Source organism: Zea mays, chromosome 2, assembly GCF_902167145.1.
Source record: "Zea mays cultivar B73 chromosome 2, Zm-B73-REFERENCE-NAM-5.0, whole genome shotgun sequence".
Taxonomy (NCBI): domain Eukaryota; kingdom Viridiplantae; phylum Streptophyta; class Magnoliopsida; order Poales; family Poaceae; genus Zea; species Zea mays.
In genome coordinates, this window is record NC_050097.1 from 39,404,770 (window position 1) to 39,427,672 (window position 22,903).

General features: G+C 45.6%; 1 protein-coding gene across 10 annotated transcripts; it reads right to left on the bottom strand.

Moving 5' to 3' along the window:
• Window positions 1-781: 781 nt before the first annotated feature.
• LOC103646318 (protein FAR1-RELATED SEQUENCE 6) lies at window positions 782-7,568 on the bottom strand. 10 transcript variants are annotated; one of them, XM_008671048.4, is made up of 5 exons: window positions 7,334-7,537; window positions 6,151-6,217; window positions 4,241-4,289; window positions 1,379-3,840; window positions 782-1,287 (listed from the first exon to the last, which is right to left on the bottom strand). In XM_008671048.4, the coding sequence occupies exon 4, from the start codon at window positions 3,798-3,800 to the stop codon at window positions 1,404-1,406; it is 2,397 nt and encodes a 798-aa protein (XP_008669270.1). In that variant the 5' UTR covers window positions 3,801-3,840; window positions 4,241-4,289; window positions 6,151-6,217; window positions 7,334-7,537; the 3' UTR covers window positions 782-1,287; window positions 1,379-1,403. The 10 variants fall into 10 exon arrangements, with proteins under 10 accessions (XP_008669270.1, XP_035821146.1, XP_035821142.1 ...); XM_035965253.1 differs by having other exon boundaries at window positions 782-1,298; XM_035965249.1 differs by having other exon boundaries at window positions 6,151-6,614; window positions 7,334-7,513.
• Between the last annotated feature and the right edge of the window lie 15,335 nt (window positions 7,569-22,903).

Consider the following 22,903-nt stretch of genomic DNA (forward strand, 5'->3'; position numbering starts at 1 on the left):
CTTGCCAACAGCAATTTTTCTAAGGCTTCTTCGAGGAGCGCCAAGCAGCGGTTTGCCCATCTTCACCGGCGCTCTAAAACAAACATTACTCGATCGTAGCTACATGGCAATAATTTCAAAGCATTTACTTTGTATGCGGAGTCAAAATATTTACAATGGACGTGTTTGCCGCCATGACCCAGTAGCCTGGCTGCACTCCCAGGCTGCAGTTTCTGTGTTTGCGTCGTCTGGATTGTTCGGGAGCCAGACTATGCACGTGCAAATTGAGTCTCTCAGCCTGGCTCCACAGAAACGAGCTCAAGGTCCGTTTCCTGGGAGCCTGGCTGCTCGTGGCGCAAAGATTCCGCGTTTAGGTAGTTTTGGTCTTCTAGCCTGGCTGCATATTGGGTGACAAACATCAGCTCATCTGAGTCAGACTCATATGGTACAAGTGCGCAAACAAAGTGAGTTGCAGTAGCCGGGAGTGGCTAGCCTCAGCCTGGACCAGTTGAACGGGCCGAGCTGGCCAAGGACAGGGTCACAAACACGCCCAATAAGACCGCGCTCAGCAGAGCTGTAAACTGCGCTGTTTATATAATATAAAATCTGGGTCACAAACACGCCCAATAAGACCGCGCTCAGCAGAGCTGTAAACTGCGCTGTTTATATAATATAAAATCTGCTAGAGATAGGCTAAGTACTCCTCTAATAATATCTTCATTGGACATAGGGTATTGAGAGACATCCTCTCAAGTCCCAAGACGATAGACAAACATTGCCAAATGGAAAGAGTATAGTCCAATAAACTCAAATGACGGCAAATGCTTGTAAATCAGAATTTCTTAATAAGATCCAGATCCTTCCCCATAAATGCAATCCATAATCAGAAACAGATCTTTACATTCATAAGCTGGACTACATGTTAGATTACTTCCGGCACTGAGGACGATAATGTACACTACAGGCAATCTAATCTAGTAATCTACAGTAATCAAGATCAGTGTGCTGAGCCCAAAATGCATCTCTCCTTAGACTGAACTGCGTCAGCCACAGCAGAGCATCTAGCTGAAGCAGTGAAGCCAACACCCCAGGAATATGCAGACTGCAGTAGGTAGTCTCATAGGTAGCAGTAGCACAGCCAGCAGAAGAGATTTTTCTCGAAAGACCAACCCGCGCAGAAGAGATTTTTCTCGAAAGACCAACCCGCGCAGAAGAGATAAATCGATAGCTCACTCTCATGTCGAGGCCTGATGCGTAGTGTGAGATCAAACTCATTTTCTACTTCGCCGATCTGATCTTGTTTTAGATCTGGAAAACATCTAAGTGTAAAAACAACAAATTTCAGGAAACATTAATCTTAACGAAATACAATTGGAGCAATATGCAAAACGCAGCTTACTCATCATTTCATCAGCATCAGAAGATCAATTATTCCCCTTTCTTTTCTTTCGCTTCTTTGAGGTGTTGGAGACAACATTGGTTGCTGGTGCAGCAGGTGGTGCTACAGGAGCTACCGCTGGTGGGACTGCAGGGGGGAAGGGTGGGAACACCAAGGGATGCGGGTGCATTGGTACTAAAAACATTCCTCCGGCCACAGCTGCTGAAGGTGGCGCCATAGCCATCATTGTTGGGGCTGCCGCCATTGGAGGAGATGACACCACTGTGACCGAAGCCACTGCTTCAGTCGGAGTCGAAACTGATGTTGTATTGCCAACTTCTTGTGTGGATGGCTTCGAAAACTTCGCCCCTTTTTTACCAGCAGAAACTGGACCCTCTCCAGGCCTCTTCTCTTTTCGAGACTCCTCAAACTTGCGCACTTTCTCTTTAGCTTCTTTCATCACAGAAAGGACGTATTCCATCGCATCAGGGTCAGTAGCTCCCATTTCCACAATGTCAGCAAAGTACTGGTGTCCATGCTTGTAGAGATTGTCCACTTGATCTTCCCGAATGTTTTCTGGTTTTGAGCCCTTCCCTGTATCTTTAGCAGCTTTCTGTGAAATGGGGGTTTCCTTAGGTTCCTCAGGGCATTTGTAGTCCTTTCGCCATCGATCAAGAATATATTTGGGAGGTATTAGCATCACAAGCTCTTGCTTCAAGACAGCAAGAGCATGGCTACATAAAATACCTTTAAACTGGAATGACCTGCAGATGCACCACACTTCTTTCTCAGCACTGTTATACATCACTCTGTAGTCAAACTTCCTCTCCTTTCCAATTACTGTCACCGTGTATGTCACTATTGAACCATTCCTACTGACTTCAGTGCAATTCACATTCATCAGCTGCTTCAACTGATCCTGGAATTTCTGGAACATATTTATTGTATAAACATTTGCAAATTGCTCCTCAAACAGAAGACCAGACAGGACTTGTGGCCTTTGTTGAAATGAACGGAAATCATCATAGGCTTCTCGATCAGACCTGAGCTTCATAGCAGTATCGAATTGTTCAATGAACGTCTTTATTGTGGTTTCTGGTGTAATATATCCATCAAAAAAGGCCTCCAATCGTTCACTACGGCGAACAGTGGAGATACCAGCCCAAAAAGTATCCTTTACATATGCTGGTACCCATTTTGCCCTCTCTTCAAACAAGGTTGTAAGCCACTGGTTATCATGGAGATTATATTGGTTGATCATTTCAGCCCACTCCCTCTCAAAATCAGCTGATGTAATTGTATCATAGACTACTTTTTTCATTCTCAGACTGACTGCTTCTTTATCCTCAACTCTTCCAGACATTTCAGGAAGTTCTTTCATTATATGCCAAAGGTTGTATCTGTGCCGAGTATTTGGAAATACTTCACTGACTGCTTTGACTACTGGCCTTGAATGAGTCGTAACAATTGCTTCAGGTGATTTATCATTCATACATTTTAGCCATTTTTTGAATAACCACGCAAAGGTCTCTGGAGACTCGTCTCCAAGTAGACCACATCCTAACAACACAAACTGCCCATGATGGTTGATTCCCAAAAATGCGACCAATGGAATGACAAACTGATATGTCAAATAGACAGTATCAAAGCAAATAACATCACAGAAGTGTTGATATGCAACTCTGGATCTAGCATCAACCCAGCAAACGTTCTTGAGACGACCTTCATCGTCCATGTCCCAGTTATAGAAGAAGTTGGAGTTTTGAGCTTGCATCTTATCAAAAAAAACTAAGAGTGCTTCAACGTCACCCTCTGCAAACCTTAACTTTCCAGTCTTCCCTGCCCCATCGATGGAATAATTTGACTGGGAGAAGGATCTCACCATGAAATCTTTGTTTTGGTTGGGTGGCCTGCCTCTACCAGAGTGAATCTTCGGGTTCAATCGAGTTTTGGCATTGAATGGGCGGTGCTCCCTTTGCCAGTCAGGAAGGTCTTTAAAGCACATCATGAATCTGACCATCTCAGGATTGCATGGGTGGTTATGTTCCAACTCGACAAAAACCACTTCCCAATGGTTCTCACTGGCATTAAACTTCACTACCATCATTGCTTTGCAACCAGTCTTTGCAACAAGCCTCCTTCGAGCTTTGAGGCCAGGCTTAATCCTAGCTATGCCACCTTTGTAACAAACAAATGTAGCACGGTATTTAACCCCATCAACACTGTGGGAAGTTCTCTTTGAGACCCCAAAGCCTGCACGATAGCCATACTCTAAGTAGAATTGATATGCCAGATCAACCGTCTCAAAGGTCATGCCAACTCGAGGGCTGACAACCTCATGTTTATCCAAAACTGCACTGTTGTTCTCAAAGGACATGGAGCCATCCCTAATTTGCAGTTGCAAGCTGCTCCTGGAATAAGGGTCGCTATGAAGGGTGTCCATTGCATCAGCACATGGTTATCTGATCCTAGGTCAACATAATCTGAAAAATCAAGAAGTCTGTAAGAAAACTTCAGTAAAGAAACCTATATTTCCTTAAGTGTTTCAATCTAAACTAAACATTGCATGGATAACAGATAACACAAAAAACAGGAAAAGGGCATTTAACTTATAACAGCAAATAGCACCACAAACTAAAATCATACATAGACATTTTAATGGGATTATGTGAAAGCATAGCGTTCCAATTTTCCCCAGGATCAAATCCATTCTGAATGTCTCGAATCACAAAGAACAATAATCTAACATATTGATGAATTGTGTGCGAAATATCATTCCTGATGATTTAGACGTCAAAGGACATTTGCTTTCCTCTTCTGTTGGCAAAAAAGAGAGATGGAAAGTGGGAAACTATGGGAGTAAACCCAATTCATTGTCAATACCTCCCAAAACTGGGGCGCAAACTCAATTTCATCCAATTACCAATCCTTCCTGAACAAAACATGATGCAGTTGTGAGTAACTACCAAATCAAACACTAAGAATCAAAAATCAATCACAACTAAGAAAATAAAGGCATTTAAGTGCTTTTGGATTCAATGGATTTGGAAAAAGGTTGCTTTTGGATTCATGATTGCGCTGGGCCTGGATTAGGTTCAAATATTCATAAGAAATTTCCAATTAGTGAATGTCACACTTTCACGCAGAGGCAGTTTTAACTTTCCAAATGAGAAATTTACTTTTATATGAACATAAAGCCTGAGAGAGTGCAGTATGGTATGTACTAGTGTACTATGATACTATCCGACTGCTCTAAAGGGTCGTACATGCATAGCTGTCTTGCAAACATAAGTTGGATAATTATGAGTGAAATTTCATTTGTAGTGACACAGACACTTGATAGATAAGTTATCACAAGTAGAGGGCAGGGCTTGATAAAAAAAAATAAAAATGCATGAATAGTAGAGAAATTCCATGATCATGCTATTTTTTGTACCAAAAACCTTACATATATATGGGATAACACCACAATGCCAGATTGTTTTCGTAGATCAAGACAATACAAGCCTTTGAACTTTCAACTAGTATGGTCAGGAAAGGAAGAGCATTATAAATAGAAGAAAGTGATGGGAATGACACTATTCTTGTTATGGTTTATACATAGACTCTAAGTTCCTATGGAACATAAACACTAGAGTGGAACCAAAACTATTACCACAGCCTTAGGCCATGTTCGTTTCATCCCTAAACCATATGGATTGAGGGGGATCGAAAGAGATTGGAGAGGATTTTAACTTGTAGGGGAGTTGATCCTCCTCAATCCATATGGATTTATAGAAAACGAACAGGGCCTTATGAGGAACAGACAGAGGCGGGTCAAATTCGGGTCATGGGGGTACCATTGAAGAACGGCGGATCTGGTGAATTAGCACGGCCAGGTCACTGGCATTAAACTTCACTACCATCATTGCTTTGCAACCAGTCCTTGCAACAAGCCTCCTTCGAGCTTTGAGGCCAGGCTTAATCCTAGCTATGCCGCCTTTGTAACAAACAAATGTAGCACGGTATTTTCATTTGTAGTGACACAGACACTTGATAGATAAGTTATCGCAAGTAGAGGGCAGGGCTTGATAAAAAAATAAATAAAAATGCATGAATACTAGAGAAATTCCATGATCATGCTATTTTTTGTACCAAAAACCTTACATATATATGGGATAACACCACAATGCCGGATTGTTTTTGTAGATCAAGACAATACAAGCCTTTGAACTTTCAACTAGTATGGTCAGGAAAGGAAGAGCATTATAAATAGAAGAAAGTGATGGGAATGACACTATTCTTGTCATGGTTTATACATAGAATCTAAGTTCCTATGGAACATAAACACTAGAGTGGAATCAAAACTATTACCACAGCCTTAGGCCATGTTCGTTTCATCCCTAAACCATATGGACTGAGGGGGATTGAAAGGGATTGGAGAGGATTTTAACTTGTAGGGGAGTTGATCCCCCTCAATCCATATGGATTTATAGAAAACGAACAGGGCCTTATGGGGAACAGATAGAGGCGGGTCAAATTCGGGTCATGGGTGGTACCATTGAAGAACGGCGGATCTGGTGAATTAGCACGGCCAGGTCACCAACTAAGGGCCTAAACCACCAACACCGGGGCACATACTGACAGACAACAAAAGTAAATAAAGTGTTTAACAAAACAATTTATATGGTATTTCAGTTCCACACTTGGTGCTGTTTGGTTTGACTGCTTTGCTCCGTGATCTGTTTATAGGGATATCCCGTATAATTAGTTTATGTTTGTTTTAGATGGGAAATAATCAGGTCATGGCGTACCTGTTACCAGCTAGTGTAAAGTGCATACCACGCACTTTCCAGAGTTAATAATCAACTGTCAGCATGCCTGCCAAGTGCCAACAGATGATGAGTCAGCAAAAGCGACAAACCCTTAACGCATAGTCTCTGCCACAGCCATGCAGCAATGTGCTGCATCCATCGGATCATTGCTGGGTAAGGGAGCCTGCGCTCTTTCTCCATCTTTTCACATCTTTCTGATCTTCTTCTCCCAACCCTAAACTAGTTTGTTCTTCAGATCTGCCATGGAAGGCAAGCTTAGCAGGTCACCATGCTTCACCCCACCGGTGTAGCAGTGTGCGTGGATGCACGGCAGCAGCGCCTGCAGCCAAAGTCATGCCATGCGTGCGCAGATGAGGGAGCCCGATTGCCTAAGTGGTGCAGCTGAGAGGGCTGTTGGTCGCCAGCGTCGGCGTGACACTGGGCAGCGTCTCATGGACCCTGTCCTACAGATGCAACCGGCAGTATACCATCAACGACACAGTGTCTTGAGTTCCCGTAGATGAGGAAGACGAGCTCTCAGTCTCTGTTATCTGATTTCATTATCGATGGAACCAAACAAAGTCGATAAACTTGTTGCCCCGTGTCATTCCGGTCCATAAACTTTTAAAGTGTGTCAGTCTGGTCCTTAATTGTTGTTTGGATCTCAGTTAGGTCCAAACGGGTCGTGGTTTACATGTGGACCCCACATGTCAGCCTGTGTATTCTCTTTTCTCAGTTCTCCCTCACCAGACATGCGGAAAAAGAGAGACAAAAAAGATACACAGGCTGACATAGGCTGACATGTGGGTCCACATGTCAATCACGACCGATTAAGGACTGGACTGGCACACTTTAAAAGTTTATAGACCAGTCTGACATAGGGCGACAAGTTTAAGGCCGGAAATGTATTTTACTCAAACAAAGTCAGTATTGTTTAATATGTTTCCATTAGCGGTCAGTTCCATTACCATTTGCGTTTACATTTACAAATGATACAACCAAACGACACCTTAATGTACATGGAAACCTATCTTCATCAACAATAGCACCAGGGCAGATATAGTAATGGGCAACCCAATAGTTTTTGTAGTAAGTTAGAAGTTAGTAGGCATCAATCAAATAGCTTGAGGTTAGATTTTGAAAAGTCGGTTTCGCACAGCAGATAGGGAAGAGGGGGGAGTACCTGGTGGGCGCTCTTCGCCGGAGAAGACAACGGCGGTAGACCACCCAGTCGTCGCAGACAGAGAGAGAGACCCCCCCCCCCCCCCCCCCCCCCTATCTGCTGTGGAGGATCGATCTGGGCTGGGGCACAGTCAGCGGTGCGAGGCAGACGGCGGCGGCGAACGGACGAGGAACGCGACGCGAGGGAGACGGGATCGAGGAGGTGGTAGACGGTTGGGCTTGGGCTTGAGATGGACTTTTTTTGGAAAAAAAAATTTGCTACTGGTTAAAGCCCAACCGATCTCAACGTGTTGTGGGCTTGTGGCACAATGGCCAGGGTCTTCATTTCAAGAATTACAGTTTCGGTTTTCTAATTTTATCATAAAACAACTTCAACAGATGGGTAAATTAGGGTTCAAGAGTTTTGGCTCCAAATAGACTCTAATTTTTGTAATACAATTAGTTTGTGCGAGTTTCTTTAATTGTCCTTGATAATTAGTGGGTGGAGAAAGAGACATGAATCAGTAGATCATGTAATCAAGGTATGGTGGTTAATTTTTGTGCAATTTTATGTAGAGGTATGAAAACAATGTTTTTCAAGCACCTTTTAAGGACATTCAAAAATTTTATGAAACTGACCTCTAGTTTTTTTGAAGCTAGAGCTCATGAAATTAACCTATTTAGATAGAATAAGCTAGAATGAACCTAAAATTCTTGAGGTGGAGACCTCACATAAAGGTAAGGTACTGTATGGTACGTAGGGATGGCTCACACTGTCACGCACAAGGATGAGGGTGGCCACTGGTTTCGTGTGTTCAAATTCCACTCGTGGGGATCCGTAAAATAATGCGTTAATTGTATACATGTCACTCAACTTTTACAAATTTAGATAATTAGTTCATTTTGATGTCATAGAGTGCCATAAAAATGCACTAGTTTCTAACTTTTTGGAGTGACATATTTCTAATTAACCCTAAAATAATTAGTTATTAGAGCTTGATGTAGTCTTTGCGCATGGGTGTTCAATAAGTCCTAGAATATTAATTTTAAGTTTTTTTACATATATAGTATAATGTTCGTGTGTTGTGACGGTACAACAATAGTAAATCAGTGTGATTGACCATCCCACAAGAAATAAATTTGAAATTAAAGTGATCCTCCACACAAAAAAATAAATTTAAAATTAAAGTGGATATATAGCCCACATATAAGATATAAAAATGTGGATATTATATTTTATCTTAGCTAAAAGGCCGAGAAAGATATGAGTTGAAAAAAGACTTGTCACTTTTTAATAGCTCGCTCGGTCGCTTGTCCTCCCTCAATTAGCAAGGTGAAACTATCCGAGAACGATGCGTTGCATGCGGCTTCGTGTCATATTGGGCTTGAGTGTTTTCTCATGGCCCGTCTGGCAGGTAACTGTCTGATTGTTAGATGAGACATGGAGGAGAAAAACAGATATACTCCATACACACTTCGTACATGACACACGACTCACGAAAATCGTGCTTTAAAGAGGTAGATTTTTTGTGATGGTTGAATGACTGATTTTCATAGTATCTCTTTAATTCTAATGCTCATTAGATGTTTAAACATGTAATAAATATTATTTTGCCAAGTGTGGTTTTACTGCTAATTAGCCAATCTGAGATGTAAAAACTTAGATGGTTTTATTGTTATTTGGCGTGCTAGACTTCTTATATAGTTATGTTATGTATGTGTCACTGGAACTGAATAGAATTGTTTGAAAAATGTATGGTCATGTGAAACTGAAATGTGAATTGATATTGCATGATGTATTGTATGCTTCTAAATAATTACCTATGGTATACTTCTAAATAATTATATGTATTTCCCTTACTATTTCTGGTGCTTTTATTTAATTACTTGCAATCGTTGACAGTGGCAGATCCAGGATTACATTAAAGGAGGGACTACTAATATAAAACTAAGAAAAAATAGACTAAACTAAATGATATAATTCAAATCTTTAAAAAAGCTCTAATTAGTTCCAAATGATGGGTTAGAATCATCTTTTACCTTGATGAGAAACCTATCTATCCTACCCCAATAAATGTAAAAATTAATTTTATCAACTAACCTATCAATTAATTGATGAAATAAAATTAATTAAAATTAAAAAACAACTTACATAGAGTGTGAGAGCTGCTCGCAACTTACCTTGCGTTGGCCAGCCACTGAGCGCCTGCTTGCTGTTGGTTTGCCGCGTGCGTGGTGCATTTCGATCCTTGGCTAATGCACTGCTAGCTACATGCTGCTGGCAAACTAGCTTGAGGCCCTGGGTCCCACGGACATAGGCTGGCATAGCCATGCATGTGCATGCGTCGTGCTGCGGTAAAAGGGTGACCATAGAATCGTACGTAGATGTTGGATTACACAATGTGATTTATTTTAGTTAGCTTTTATGTACTAAAACTATATATACTATAAGCGCTTTTGCCCAGCCGACCGGAGCTACAGCCCGGATAGCCACTGATCGTCGATCACCCAATGGACACCCAACACCTAGCGGGTGTGGGCATAAATATTCACCCATTAAGCATTATGGGTGCGAGTATGGTTTGATGTGCGTGGGTGTCAACAAGAATGGGTGTTTGCTCCACCCACATTACACGCATTTATTGTCATCCCTAACAGTGCATACGTTTTTTCGGATCATATCATTTAATGAATCTGTTTGTTCATATCGAGTTCACATATTCAACATTTGATACTATATACACATTTAAATACTTATGTCATATTTTATAATATTTATATTTATTTATATCATATCTAATATTACTAATATTGTTTGTATTTGAATCTAAATTCAAATAAAATATGACAATTAAATACAATGTCAGTATTATCCGTTCATACACCAGTGGAGTCAGAGCCCAGCAATTCTAGGTACGTGCCTCGGCTCCGACTCCATTGCTTGTCGCTCATCAGCTCGAGCCACCTGATAGTCACCTAGAGGGGATGAATAGATTACACTTGAAAAACACAACTTAAACAAAAACTTGATCCAAATTAGATATTACTGCAAAACTGAATCAAGTCAAAGTGAGAAGAAGTACATGTTCTTGCACTTGATTGCTCTCACAAGATTACGGAATTAACTTAAGCAATATCACAAGTCATGAACTAGAGAGTAGAAAGGAAGAATCAATCGCAAAGAGAATAAGTATACAAGACACATTGATTTTTCTCCGTGGTTCGGTCAAGCCTCAAATGCTTGCCTACTCCACGTTGTAGTTGAAAGTCGCCTAGAGGGGGGTGAAGAGGCAAATCTGAAATTTACAAACTTAAAGCACAACTACAAGCCGGGGTTAGCGTTAGAGATATAAGCGAGTCCGAAAGAGAGGGCGAAAAACAAATCACAAGCAAATGAAGAGTGAGACACGATGATTTGTTTTACCGAGGTTCGGTTCTTGCAAACCTACTCCCCGTTGAGGTGGTCACAAAGACCGGGTCTCTTTCAACCCTTTCCCTCTCTCAAACGGTCACCTAGACCGAGTGAGCTTCTCTTCTCAATCAAATGGGACACTAAGTCCACTACAAGGACCACCACACAGTTGGTGTCTCTTGTTTTGATTACAAGTGTTATGAAAACAAGAATGAGGAAGAAGAAAAGCAATCCAAGCGCAAGAGCTCAAAAGAACACAAAAGTCACTCTCTCTAGTCACTAATTTGTTTGGAGTGATTCCGGACTTGGGAGATGATTTGATCTCTTTGTTTGTGTCTTGTATTGAATGCTATGGCTCTTGTATGAGGTTTGAAGGCTGAAAACTTGGATGCATTGAAGTGTGGTGGTTGGGGGGTATTTATAGTCCCAACCACCAAAAGAACCGTTGGTGAGGGCTTCTGTCGTATGGCGCACCGGAACTGTCCGGTGCGCCAGCCACGTCACCAAGCTGTTGGGTTCCGACCGTTGGAGCTTCTGACAGTTGGGCCACCGGACAGTCCGGTGGTGCACCGGACAACCACTGTTCACTGTCTGGTGTGCCTTCTGGCGCCTGCTCTGACTCTGCGTGCGCAGTCCGCGCACTGTTCACTGTTCCGTTGCTTTTGCAGATGACCGTTGGCGCAGATAGTCGTTGCTCCGTTGGCACACCGGACAGTCCAGTGCTACATCGGACAATCCGGTGAATTATAGCGGAGTGGCTCCCAGAATTCCCGAAGCTGAGCAGTTTGAAGTTGGACTCCCTGGTGCACCGGACACTGTCTGGTGGTGCACCCAGGGCCGTTCCTGACTTTTTAGGGACCTGGTGCGAAATCTCAAATGGAGGCCCCATCCACACACAATATATATAATATTCAACATTTATAAGATGACAAATATAAAATATAGCAAAAACACATACTTGTTATCCGATGTCATTAAAAATATCTTCTAACATTTTGTGATACAAATCATCGCTTATACTATTAAGATCAATCTCATCCAACAACTTCTTTTAGATACATATAATCGCCAAACCAATTGACCTCTCTTAAGTCATTGTTGACCTTAAATAGTTCAAAAAATATTTCAATTTGAAAAATCTTCTCTCCGTCGATGCAACCATCATGTGTATAGTAAATAATACTCTCTCTGTATCAAAATAGAATTTATTTTCTTCTCTAGTTGATTCCTCATCATCTAGTTGAATATAGACATAAAAATCAAGAGTTAAAACAAATACTATTTTGGAACGAAGTGAATATTAGATAAGTAATTGAGACATTAGTTTAACAATCTAAACGAAACTGATCGATAGTGCATCGCTCTTGCGTATTTATGTCTAGGGTAGATATACTTAGCGGGAAAAAGTGCTAACGTCAAGTGGTCAGAGGGGTCCTCTGTTTTTGGGGGCCCGGCGCGGCCGCACCCCCTCAGGGCCGACCGTGGGTGCACCGGACACTGTCCGGTGGCACACCGGACAGTCCGGTGCGCCAGACCAGGGCAGCCTTTGTAACACCCTGAATTTGGGGTATAAAATTTCTTTTCTAATATCTACCAAATTCAGGTGTTACTCTGTCTTTTCCTTACTTTTCTTTTCTTTTTTCTAAATAGTGAGGAATTATTTTGCTGTATATCTACGTGTAAGCCTAAGTAGATTAAAACCCTATGAGTGCTTTGATTGTCGCATCATGCTGGCATATACTTCCACTTTGTTTGATGAGTGATTTTGTGGAGCATGGGTTTAATAAGGAATTCAATTTAACATCGTGAAGAAAATAGGAAAGAACAAAAGATAAAGAAAATGGAAAATAGAAAGGAGCCCCCCTTCTCTCTTGGGCCGGCTCTTTGGCAGGCCCAGCCGCCCCCTCCCCCTTCGCGCCGGCCCAGCTGGCCGGCCCAACCGCCCCCCCTTCCCCCCTTCCCTCCCCCGCCGTGGGCCGCCCCGGCCGGCCCAACCGCGCCCCCTCCCTTCCCCTTTCGGCCCAAAGCGGCCCTGCCGCCCCCTCCCCCCCTTCCCCCCAAAATTTCCCTCCCCGCGGGCCTCGCCCGTCATTCTCCCTCCCTCTCTCCCTCTCCCTAACCCTAACCGCCGCCGCTGCCCTCTCCCTTCCCCGCCCGCTGGCGCCGCTCCCCGACACGCCACCCCGGGCCCGCGCCCGCCCCCGCCTTGGCGAGGCCGCCCCCGCCCCGACCTCGCCCGGTCCCGGCGAGCCGCCCCCCGGCAAGCCTGGCCCCGCCCCGTGCTCGGCCCCCTCCGGCGAGGCCGCCCCGCCCCTTCCCTGTCCTCGCCTCGACCCCCTCCGGCGAGCCGCCCCGCCCCCGTCCCCGACCTCGGCCGCCCCCGCGCCGGCCCCGCCGCGCCCCGGCTCGGCCGCCCTCGGCGAGCCCGCCCCCGTGCCCGGCTCGGCAGCCCCCGGCGAGCCCGCCCCCGCGCCTGGCCTCGCCCCGCGCCGCCCGGCCTCGCCCCGCGCCCGCCGCGGCCTCACCGCGCCCTCGCCCGGCCGTCCCGGCCATGGCGGCTCGACACGCTCCCCTGCCCGCGACGTCGTCGTCGCCCATGCTCGCCCGCCCGCCACGGCGTGCCGCCGGCGTGCCTTGCTCGCGTCGTGATGGCCCCGGCGCGGCCTCGAGCTCGGCCCAGCGTGCCTTTGGCGCGCGGCCTCGAGCTCAGCCAGCGCGCGGCCCCGACGCGTGCGCGACTCGTTCGCGGCATGTTAAGCGTGGCTTTGCGCATGCGCGTGCCCGCGCAGCGTTTTGGCGTATCTCGTCGTACCCGCGACGCGACACATAGCGCCCTATCGCATTCGTGACACGATCGTCTACCCCTAGCCACCCGTCTACCCCCCCCGTGTGTACTCCATGTGTGGGAATCGCGTTATTTAATTAACGAATGGAAGCTCAAGTTGGAAATTAGTTACGTTAGTTAATTCACGTAGTTAATCATCTACCTTATTTAATGTTGATCAATTGAAAATGGTTATGATTCTATTAGTGCATGTGACTAATCCTTTTCGTTATAGTTAAGCGGAACTAGAGCACATAACGACTAGTTATGCGTATACCCGTAATGCGCCTCGAGTATACCTTTAACCACTGCGAGCACTACAGGAAACACATAAATATTCGTGGGCTGGAATATTTTCGTGGGCCGGCCGACGAAAATACAGCAGTTATTTTCGTCGGCTTCCGTGGCCGACGAAAATAGAGGTTATTTTCGTCGGCCGCTAATATGTACGTCGGCCGGCCGACGACAATTCGACACTTATTTTCGTCGGCCCCTGCGGCCGACGAAAATAGCAGTTATTTTCGTGGGCCGCTATATTTACGTCGGCCGACCCACGAAAATAACTTCTATTTTCGTCGGCCTAAATCAGGCCGACGAAAATACAACGACCCTAATCCCGCGGACACGCTCGATTCGATTCCGTTTTGCCCAAAGTCACCGCCGCTCGCCGCAGCCCGCTCCTCACCCCGCCCGTCGCCGCGGCAGCCCGCCGTCCGCCGCCCTCGCCGCGCCCGCTCCTCGGCCACGCCCGCCCGTTCGCCGCCCCTCGCCGCGGCAGCCCGCCGCCCGCTCCTCACCGGCTCGCGCGCCACGGAGCACGCCCGCCCGTTCACCGCCCCTCGCCGCGGGCAGCCCGCCGTCAGCCGCCCTCGCCGCGCCCGCTCCTCACTGGCTCGCCGCGGGCAGCCCGCCGTCCGCCGCCCCTCGCCGCGCCCGCTCCTCACCGGCTCGCCGCGGGCACGCCCGCCGTTCGCCGCCCCTCGCCGCGAACACGCCGCCGTCCACCGCCCCTCGCCGTGCCCGCTCTTCACCGCCGCGTGCCGCACGCCCGTGCCCGCTCCTCACCGCCACACGCCCGCCGTCCACCGCCCCTCGCCGTGGGCACGCCGTCCGCCGCCCCTTGCCGCACCCGCTCCTCACCGCTCCGTCGAATTCGAACCCGCCCAGGCTCCGGACACGCGCCGTCGACGTCCTCCCACGTCCGCTCCGGTATGGTCGCCTTGTGATTAAGATTTGAGTTAACTTGTCGAGTTATTTTTTAATGTTTAGAGTTCAGTTTTAATCGTTAACCGTAGCGAACCGTATGTGTCACCCGTTCGGGAACGGCGAACGTCACATTGGCTTGTGAGGTTCGCCGTTCCGGAATTGTCCACGTATTTTGGACAGCCTGAGAGTGTAAGCCGATGCTTGTGATTTGTGACATGTGCCTTACGATTGACGCGGAATTTCGGTTGTGTAACCCAGTTGTTCTCCAACACACCATGTTCAGGCGTGTGCTTGGAGAGCAGCGGGGTTATGCTGCCGAAATTTCGCGACAATCGTAGGCTACACGTCATAAATCACAAGCATCAGCCTACACTCTTGGGTGGGTTTAGGGCCTTTACCTAATAGGGAGTTCACCTAATTAAGCCACGGACGATCGTTGATGTTCTTTGACTTTTGTTTAGCCTTTGAAATGGACGGTGATCGGAGGGTGATGTATGACGGGTGGAGAAAGGATGGGGCACATTCGAATGAATGGATGAGTGTAACAAAGGCTTTTCTTGAGCACGCTTTCAAAGATGCAACTGGTCGTCTAGTGAAGTGTCCTTGTAATCGCTGCGAGAACAAGTGGCCTCAGAAGAAGGAAGAAATGGAGAAACACCTTTGCAAAAGTGGGTTTATGCCGAACTACCTTGTATGGTACCGGCATGGAGAGTCTATTAGACACGTTGACGCGGAGGTGGAGCTTGATGACGATCATGATAGGATGGACGACATGTTGCATGATCTTGGTAGGGATGTTGAAATGAACGCTGAGGAGCCGGGGCAGCTTCCACGCGATGCTCAAGAATTCTTCCGGCTACTCGCCGCGGGAGAAGAGAGACTGCACGAGCACACTCAGATGTCAGTTCTTGGGACTCTCACAAGACTAATGGCGATAAAGTCGAGGCACAACATTTCAAACAGTGCTTACAACGACATCGTCCAACTGATGGGCGAGGTTCTCCCGGAGAATCATAAGTTGCCAAAAAATATGTACTTCGCAAAGAAGATGTTGGCTGGTCTTGGGATGACATATGAGAAGATCGACGTGTGTCCCAACAGTTGCATGCTATTCTTTGAGGAGGATGACAAGCTGGACCGTTGTAAGCATTGCGAAGCTTCTAGATATGTCGAGGTGACAAATGATGAGGGTGAATTGGTAGTTACGAAGGTCGCAGCTAAGCAACTTCATCGGTTGCCCATCATTCCTCGGCTTTCAAGGTTGTTCCTCAACAAGGAAATAGCTCTGCATATGACGTGGCCAAAGAATGGTGTACGTCTCGTCACTGATCCAGACATAATGGTCCATCCGTCGGACGGTGATGCGTGGAAGGCATTTGACGAGTTTGATCCCGAATTTGCAAACGACCCTAGGAGTGTACGGCTTGGTCTATCGACGGACGGATTCACACCTTTCAATACCAGTGCAAGCCCTTACTCGTGTTGGCCTGTCTTCATTGTGCCATATAATCTTCCTCCTGAGTTGGTCAATAAAGAAGAGTTCATGTTCCTTGCACTAGTCATCCCAGGCCCTGAGCATCCAGGGCCAAAGCTGAACATGTTTGTTCGCCCTTTAATTGAAGAGCTGAAACAATTGTGGAGAGGTGTGAAGGCTTATGACAGCCATACTGAAAAGGAGTTTACCATGCGCGCTGCTTATTTGTGGTCAGTGCATGATCTGCTGGCGTATGGAGATTGGTCTGGATGGTGTGTCCATGGTCGGTAGTGCAGTCCCATATGTATGAATGATACAGATGCATTCAGATTGAAGCATGGTGGGAAAGTGTCATTCTTTGATGCTCATCGACGTTGGACTCCATTCAAGCATGATTTTAGGAATTCGCTTACTGCATTCAGAGGTGGAGCCAAAATCAGAAATGGGCCACCAAAGAGGCAAACTGCACCGCAGATAATGGCATGGCATGCTTGTCTGAAGCAAGGAGAAAATGATAGGTTCCAAGGCTACGGGGAGGACCATAACTGGACCCATATTTCATCAATATGGGAGCTTCCGTATGCAAAAGCCTTGATCATGCCGCACAACATAGACTTGATGCACCAAGAGCGTAACGTTGCTGAAAGCATCATAAGCACATGTTTCGATGTGACTGATAAAACGAAAGATAATATGAAGGCAAGAAAAGACATGGCTGAAATTTGTAAGAGGCCGATGCTCGAGTTGAAAGTAAGCGATAAAGGGCATGAAAGTAGGCCACGAGCTGATTACTGCCTCAAGCCGGATGAAAGGAAAGAAATATTTAAGTGGTTGAAGAATCTGAAATTTCCAGATCGGTATGCGGCAAATCTGAAACGGGCAGTCAATCTGAAGACCGGTAAATTGATCGGTTTGAAAAGCCATGACTACCATATTATTATGGAGAGGCTGATGCCCGTGATGTTTCGAGGCTATTTTAAGGATGAGCTTTGGAGCATATTTGCAGAGTTGAGTTACTTCTATAGGGAAGTATGCGCAAAGACGGTATCGAAGAGGTTGATGCAGAAATTTGAGAAAGAAATTCCAATTCTTATTTGTAAATTTGAAAAGGTTTTCCCGCCAGGATTCTTCAATGTGATGCAACATCTAATTGTGCATTTGCCTTGGGAAGCTTTGGTAGGCGGACCAGTGCAATTCAGGTGGATGTATCCTATAGAAAGGGCGTTGAAAAAGCTCAGGGCGTCTGTTCGGAACAAGGCTAGAGTCGAAGGGTGTATTGCGGAGGCTTTTGCCCTTAAGGAGATATCTCAATTCTCAACCAGGTATTTCGCTCGAGCCAACAATGTGTTTGCGCCTTCAGTGCGACTTCATGTCGAAAACGAATCACCCCAAAGCACCCTTCAAATTTTTGCGAATCCGGGTAAAGCAGTTGGAAAAGGGAGTGTACGTCACATTGAAGCATCAGATTTGAACACGCTAATGCTATATATGTATAGCAATATTGACAGCACACAGGAGGTGGTTGTCTTTGATTCGACAATTTCATTAACAAGAATGTGTCCACTTAATGGCTCAACTATGTGTATCATGCAGGTTTGCCTTTGGCACCGGCGTTGTGGAGTACAACAGGACATTAGGTCAAGGGAAAGCATCGTCTTCGGCAGGGAGTTCTCGCTCCTCCAAGTCTGCTCGAGAGGCTCAGCTGGAGGAGGAGACTCGGGCAGCACAGGAGCAGGCTCGAGCAGCACAGGAGCAGGCTCGAGCAGCACAGGAGCAGGTTGGACAGCTGACGCAGTATATGGCTTCTTATTTTCAGGTAATCCGTCTATCTCATCACGTGTCGTCATTGAATTCAAAGTATAATGTTGCGATTCTAACGTTTCATCCATTTGCAGGAAATGACTACTCGACTCGGCCCTGATATGAACTTGCCAGCTTTTCGCCCTCCCCAGGTAACACTATCTGAACACTTCAATTCCATAGCAACTCTTTTTTTATTATAAAAAATGGCTCGCAGGCACAAGGATGGGGACAGTGGCCAGGACAAGCTCCAGCGTCGCAGCCACAGTGGACTGGTGTTGGGTGGACGCAGGCACCTCCAGGCACTTGGACACCTCCACCACCCCAAGGATCGCAGCCAGTCCCGGGATGGGTGCCACCGGTCTTCCAGCCACCAGCGGGCTCTCAGCCATTTCAAGCGTGGATGGCACCGCCACCGATGGGGTGGGTGCCACCACCTCAGGGGTGGCCAGCACAACAGTACCCGTGGATGCATGCACAGCCTCCTCCTCACCATGGATCACAGGTGACGTTCCATGTTTAGTTTTATGCAAATATTGACCAAACACAGCCTTATTTGAATGATTGATGAATTGCAGGGTTCAGCGTCACATGCTCAGGGATCGGAGGGTGCTGTCAATGTCCAAGACTTCCTCGTCCATGGTTCTGGAGGGAGTGGCCACCTTCCTGGTGGCGGAGGAGGGAGTGGCCAAAACTCACATAGCCCGCCGGAGTGAGTAGTGACTTTGTTTATGGACTATGTATGGATACGTATAGACTTTGTTTATGGTTCTGGAGGGAATGACTTTGTTTATGTATGGACTATATATGGACTATATGTATGGAATATGTTTGAAACAATTATGTAATTGCTTGTGAATGTTGTTTGTGAAAACTGTATTGTTTGTGAAATATGTATATGTGATTGTGTATATGTTTATTTTGCTGTGAATTAATAAAAGGTGCAGAAAAATCTGTTTTTGGGGGGGTATCATGAATTTTCGCCGGCCTGGGTGGTGGCCGACGAAAATACGTGCCCAGATATTTTCGTCGGCCACCACCCAGGGCCGACAAAAATTATGTTCCTATTTTCGTCGGCCTCAATGGCCGACGAAAATAGTCAGCCGACCAACTATTTTCGTCGGCCTTGGGGAAGCCGACGAAAATAAGTCGTTTTCGTCGGTACCGACGAAAATAATTCCCTATTTTCGTCGAACTTATTTTCGGCGGCTATTTTCGTCGGCCTGCCGACGAAAATAGGCTATTTTCGTCGGTTTAGGCTTATTTTCGTGGGTTTTTGGCCCACGAATATTTAGTCGTTTCCTGTAGTGGAGACCTTTCCCCGTTTCTTTCTAACCATGATAAATGCAATATCGCATGTCATATTCTATGCATGTTTTTGTTCTCTTGTATGGTGTACTGTTGGTTTCCTAATTTCAATGGGTGGATGTATGTATGTTTGCACTCGCATAGAGAACGATCCGGTTGAAGAGCCCGAGGAACTCGCAGGAGAAGCCCCTGAGCAGCAGTCGGTTGGTGGAGGCAAGTGTCCCTTGACCTATCTCTGTCCTATTCATTCTTTAATTCACCTCCCGCTTTACACATGTATACCTAAGGATTGACTAGCTTTGTTATCCAAATCCTTGTTTACTTATTTGGGTTGGATTATTATTGTTTAGCTTTACGCTATTGCTCAACTCTAATCAATGAACATGATGAGATTATCTATGATACGCTGTTTTCCCTTCTCTTATTATGATGTTCTACTTGTGGCCTTTAAGGGGGCTCGAGCGGTTTCTCGAGTGCCTCTCCGTAAGGACCTGTTCTATGGATGACCGCCCGGGAAAACAGTGCAACCATGAGGGTGGAATGGGGTGCCCTTAGCTGAATAATTAGAGGATACGGGGTGTAGTTCGCTTCGCCGTCGTGCCGTCAATGGGGCTCGGTGTATGCGGCTCGCTCTGCCAAGGTTGATTTGTCCCTTGGGGAGGAGTGTGGTACATTTAGGAAACCTAACGGGCGGCTACAGCCCCGGGGAATCTTTGTAAAGGCTACGTAGTGAGACCCTGCCTACTCACCTTGGGAGTGTTTAAGGGTCCGTACAACCCGAGGCAAAAAGGGAATCACGACTCATGGGTAAAGTGCGCAACCTCTGCAGAGTGTTATGAAACTGATATATCAGCCGTGCTCGCGGTTATGAGCGGCCAAGGGAGCTCCAGTGATTAGTGGTACTTGATCAGAGACATTTTGGTTTACAGGTGGCAATGAGATTGATGGTTCTGGTTATGACTATGGTGCTGGTAAGTGGTATTCTTTCCGTTTGGAAACGGTACATCGGGCTAATAACTTGGGTTAATGCTAAAACCTGGCTTTCTACTAGTAAATAATAATCTGACCAACTAAAAGCAACTGCTTGACTTATCCCCACATAAAGCTAGTCCACTACAGCCAAACAGGATACTTGCTGAGTATGTTGATGTGTACTCACCCTTGCTCTACACACCAACCCCCCCTTCCCCAGGTTGTCAGCATTGCAACCACTGCTCAGGAGAAGATGAAGCTATGGAAGGAGACTTCCAGGAGTTCCAAGACTACGACGAGTTCTAGGCGTGGGTTAGCGGCAACCCCCAGTCGGCTGCCTGTGAAGGCCGCGTGTATCTACGTTTCGTTTTCGCACTTTGATTTATTGTAAGGACTATGTGGATGTCTCAGACATATGATGTAATCGACTATTATTTCCCTTTTTAATACTATTTGAGCACTGTGTGATGATGTCCATGTTATGTAACTGCTGTGTACGTGAATTGCTGATCCTGGCACGTACATGGTTCGCATTCGGTTTGCCTTCTAAAACCGGGTGTGACATAAGTGGTATCAAAGCCGTGCTGACTGTAGGACTGCTAGCCTAGAGTAGCATTGGCCGTTTTAAGGACTTATTGATCATTACTTCACCTCATCCTTGATTCTGCTTCAAAGTATTAGTCACCTCGACTAATATATGCCCCCTTGCCAAAAAGTATTTTATTCTAGTATGGTCTATACTTCTCTCAATCTATTAGATCTGATCTTATCTTGTGCTTGCGACATCTTTGTAGATGCCCCCTGACCATAGCCTTTAGTCTTTTGGGACTCTTTCCTCATCCATTATTAAATTGCTACTATTTGACCATCTTTATTCAATTTTGTTATTGACATGCTCGTATCCTTGCATTTTTAATACCCTTATCCCTTAATCTAAAGCACTTACCCTTGTACGTCTACTACCTATTTAAACATTTCAGTTTATATGTCCATGATCTTACTGTCTTTTGAGACCCTTTCCTATTCTATTAATAAGTCGCCATCTTTTTGGCAATTTGTACTTTCTTGGTCTTGGTATGCTCGTACCATTGGAATCTTGCATACTCTTATTTTCATATATGCTTACCTTTATGTCCCAATATCTGTTTGAAATATTTCAGTTAACATGCCCTTGACCACCCTTGTTTCCTAATGATCCATGAGTGATCATTTTATTCTGCACACCTGTAGTAATTTCGTTGTTTCCTTGTAGCTCCACTCGGTAATGAATCTTTACTTCAACCTTTCTGTTGGAACCTTACCGATCTTACCCTTGATTGTTTTCTCCACTTTGTCGTTTCACGAGTCTTGACTTAACTATATCCTTTGTTATGCTTTTTAATTATTATCATATGCACCCTTGACACCTCTATATCCTACATTGATGTTTGTCTCATACCTGCCCTTTAAAATTGCCCCTCTTCCGTCTCATATCTTCTTTCTCTTGGTCGTATCCTCCTCTTTGGCTCGCGAGTTTGTAACCTCATCCTTTGTTGTGCTTTTGCTTCTTATTGCCTTTACCCTTCTCATCTCTCAATCTTACCTGGGTGAGTACGCTATGTTCGTTATCTAAAACCTCCAATCTCCCACCTTAGTTCAAGTGTGGTATCTCACCCGTGGTTATATCCTATACTTTACCTCTTGCAAGACTTATCTTATTTCTATCCTTGATTGTACCTAGATTCCTGGTTTTTTATGCACATTTACCTCTTCCTTTATATCCTTGCCTATTATCACCATTGACCCTTGACCTCTCTCCATATTTACCATGATGTTTACCTATTTTTCTTAGCCTCACTTATTCCATTTCAATCCAAGAGTGTTGTTTTCCCTAGCCCGCTCTTGTTCGTTTCCTTTCCCTTTGTCGCTTTGCAAGTCTTGTCTTACCTTAGCTTCATACTTTGTTGAGCTTTTGTTTGATATCATCCTTACCTTGGTAATCTGTAGATCTTGCCCTGATACTTATCTTAGGTCTGCTTGTTGAAATCCCCTCTTTTCTACCTCAATTCGAGAGCTGTGTTTTACTTATCTCGCCCTTGACTATATCCTCTTCTTCACCGCGTGTAGGCCTAGACTTAACTCCATTCGTTATTGTACTTGTACCACTTGCTCTTCTATGCCTTTATCTTTTCTCTCACACCCTTGTCTGTTATCGCCTTTGGCCCTTGCGATATTTATGTCCTCTACCTGAATGCTCACCTTGAACTTGTCTTTTAAAAGCCTCCCCTTTCTTTCAACCTAGTTTGAGAGCTGCAAGTTACCTATCTCTCCCTTGATTTCTTTTTCCTCCTTGTCGCCTTACAAGTTTTGTCTTAATTCCATCCTGTGTTGTGTCTTTATTTGCTATCACCATTACCTGGTCATCCATCGATCTTGCCTTGATACTTATCTTTATTCCTGCTCTTCAAAAATCTCCTCTCTTCCACCTCAATTTGAGAGTGGCAATTGACATTTCTTGCCCTTGGACGCACACTCTCCTTTTCCATTTGCAGGTACCGTCTTAACTCCATCCTTTACGGTACTTATATCCTTGGTTCTTATGCACATTTACCTCCTC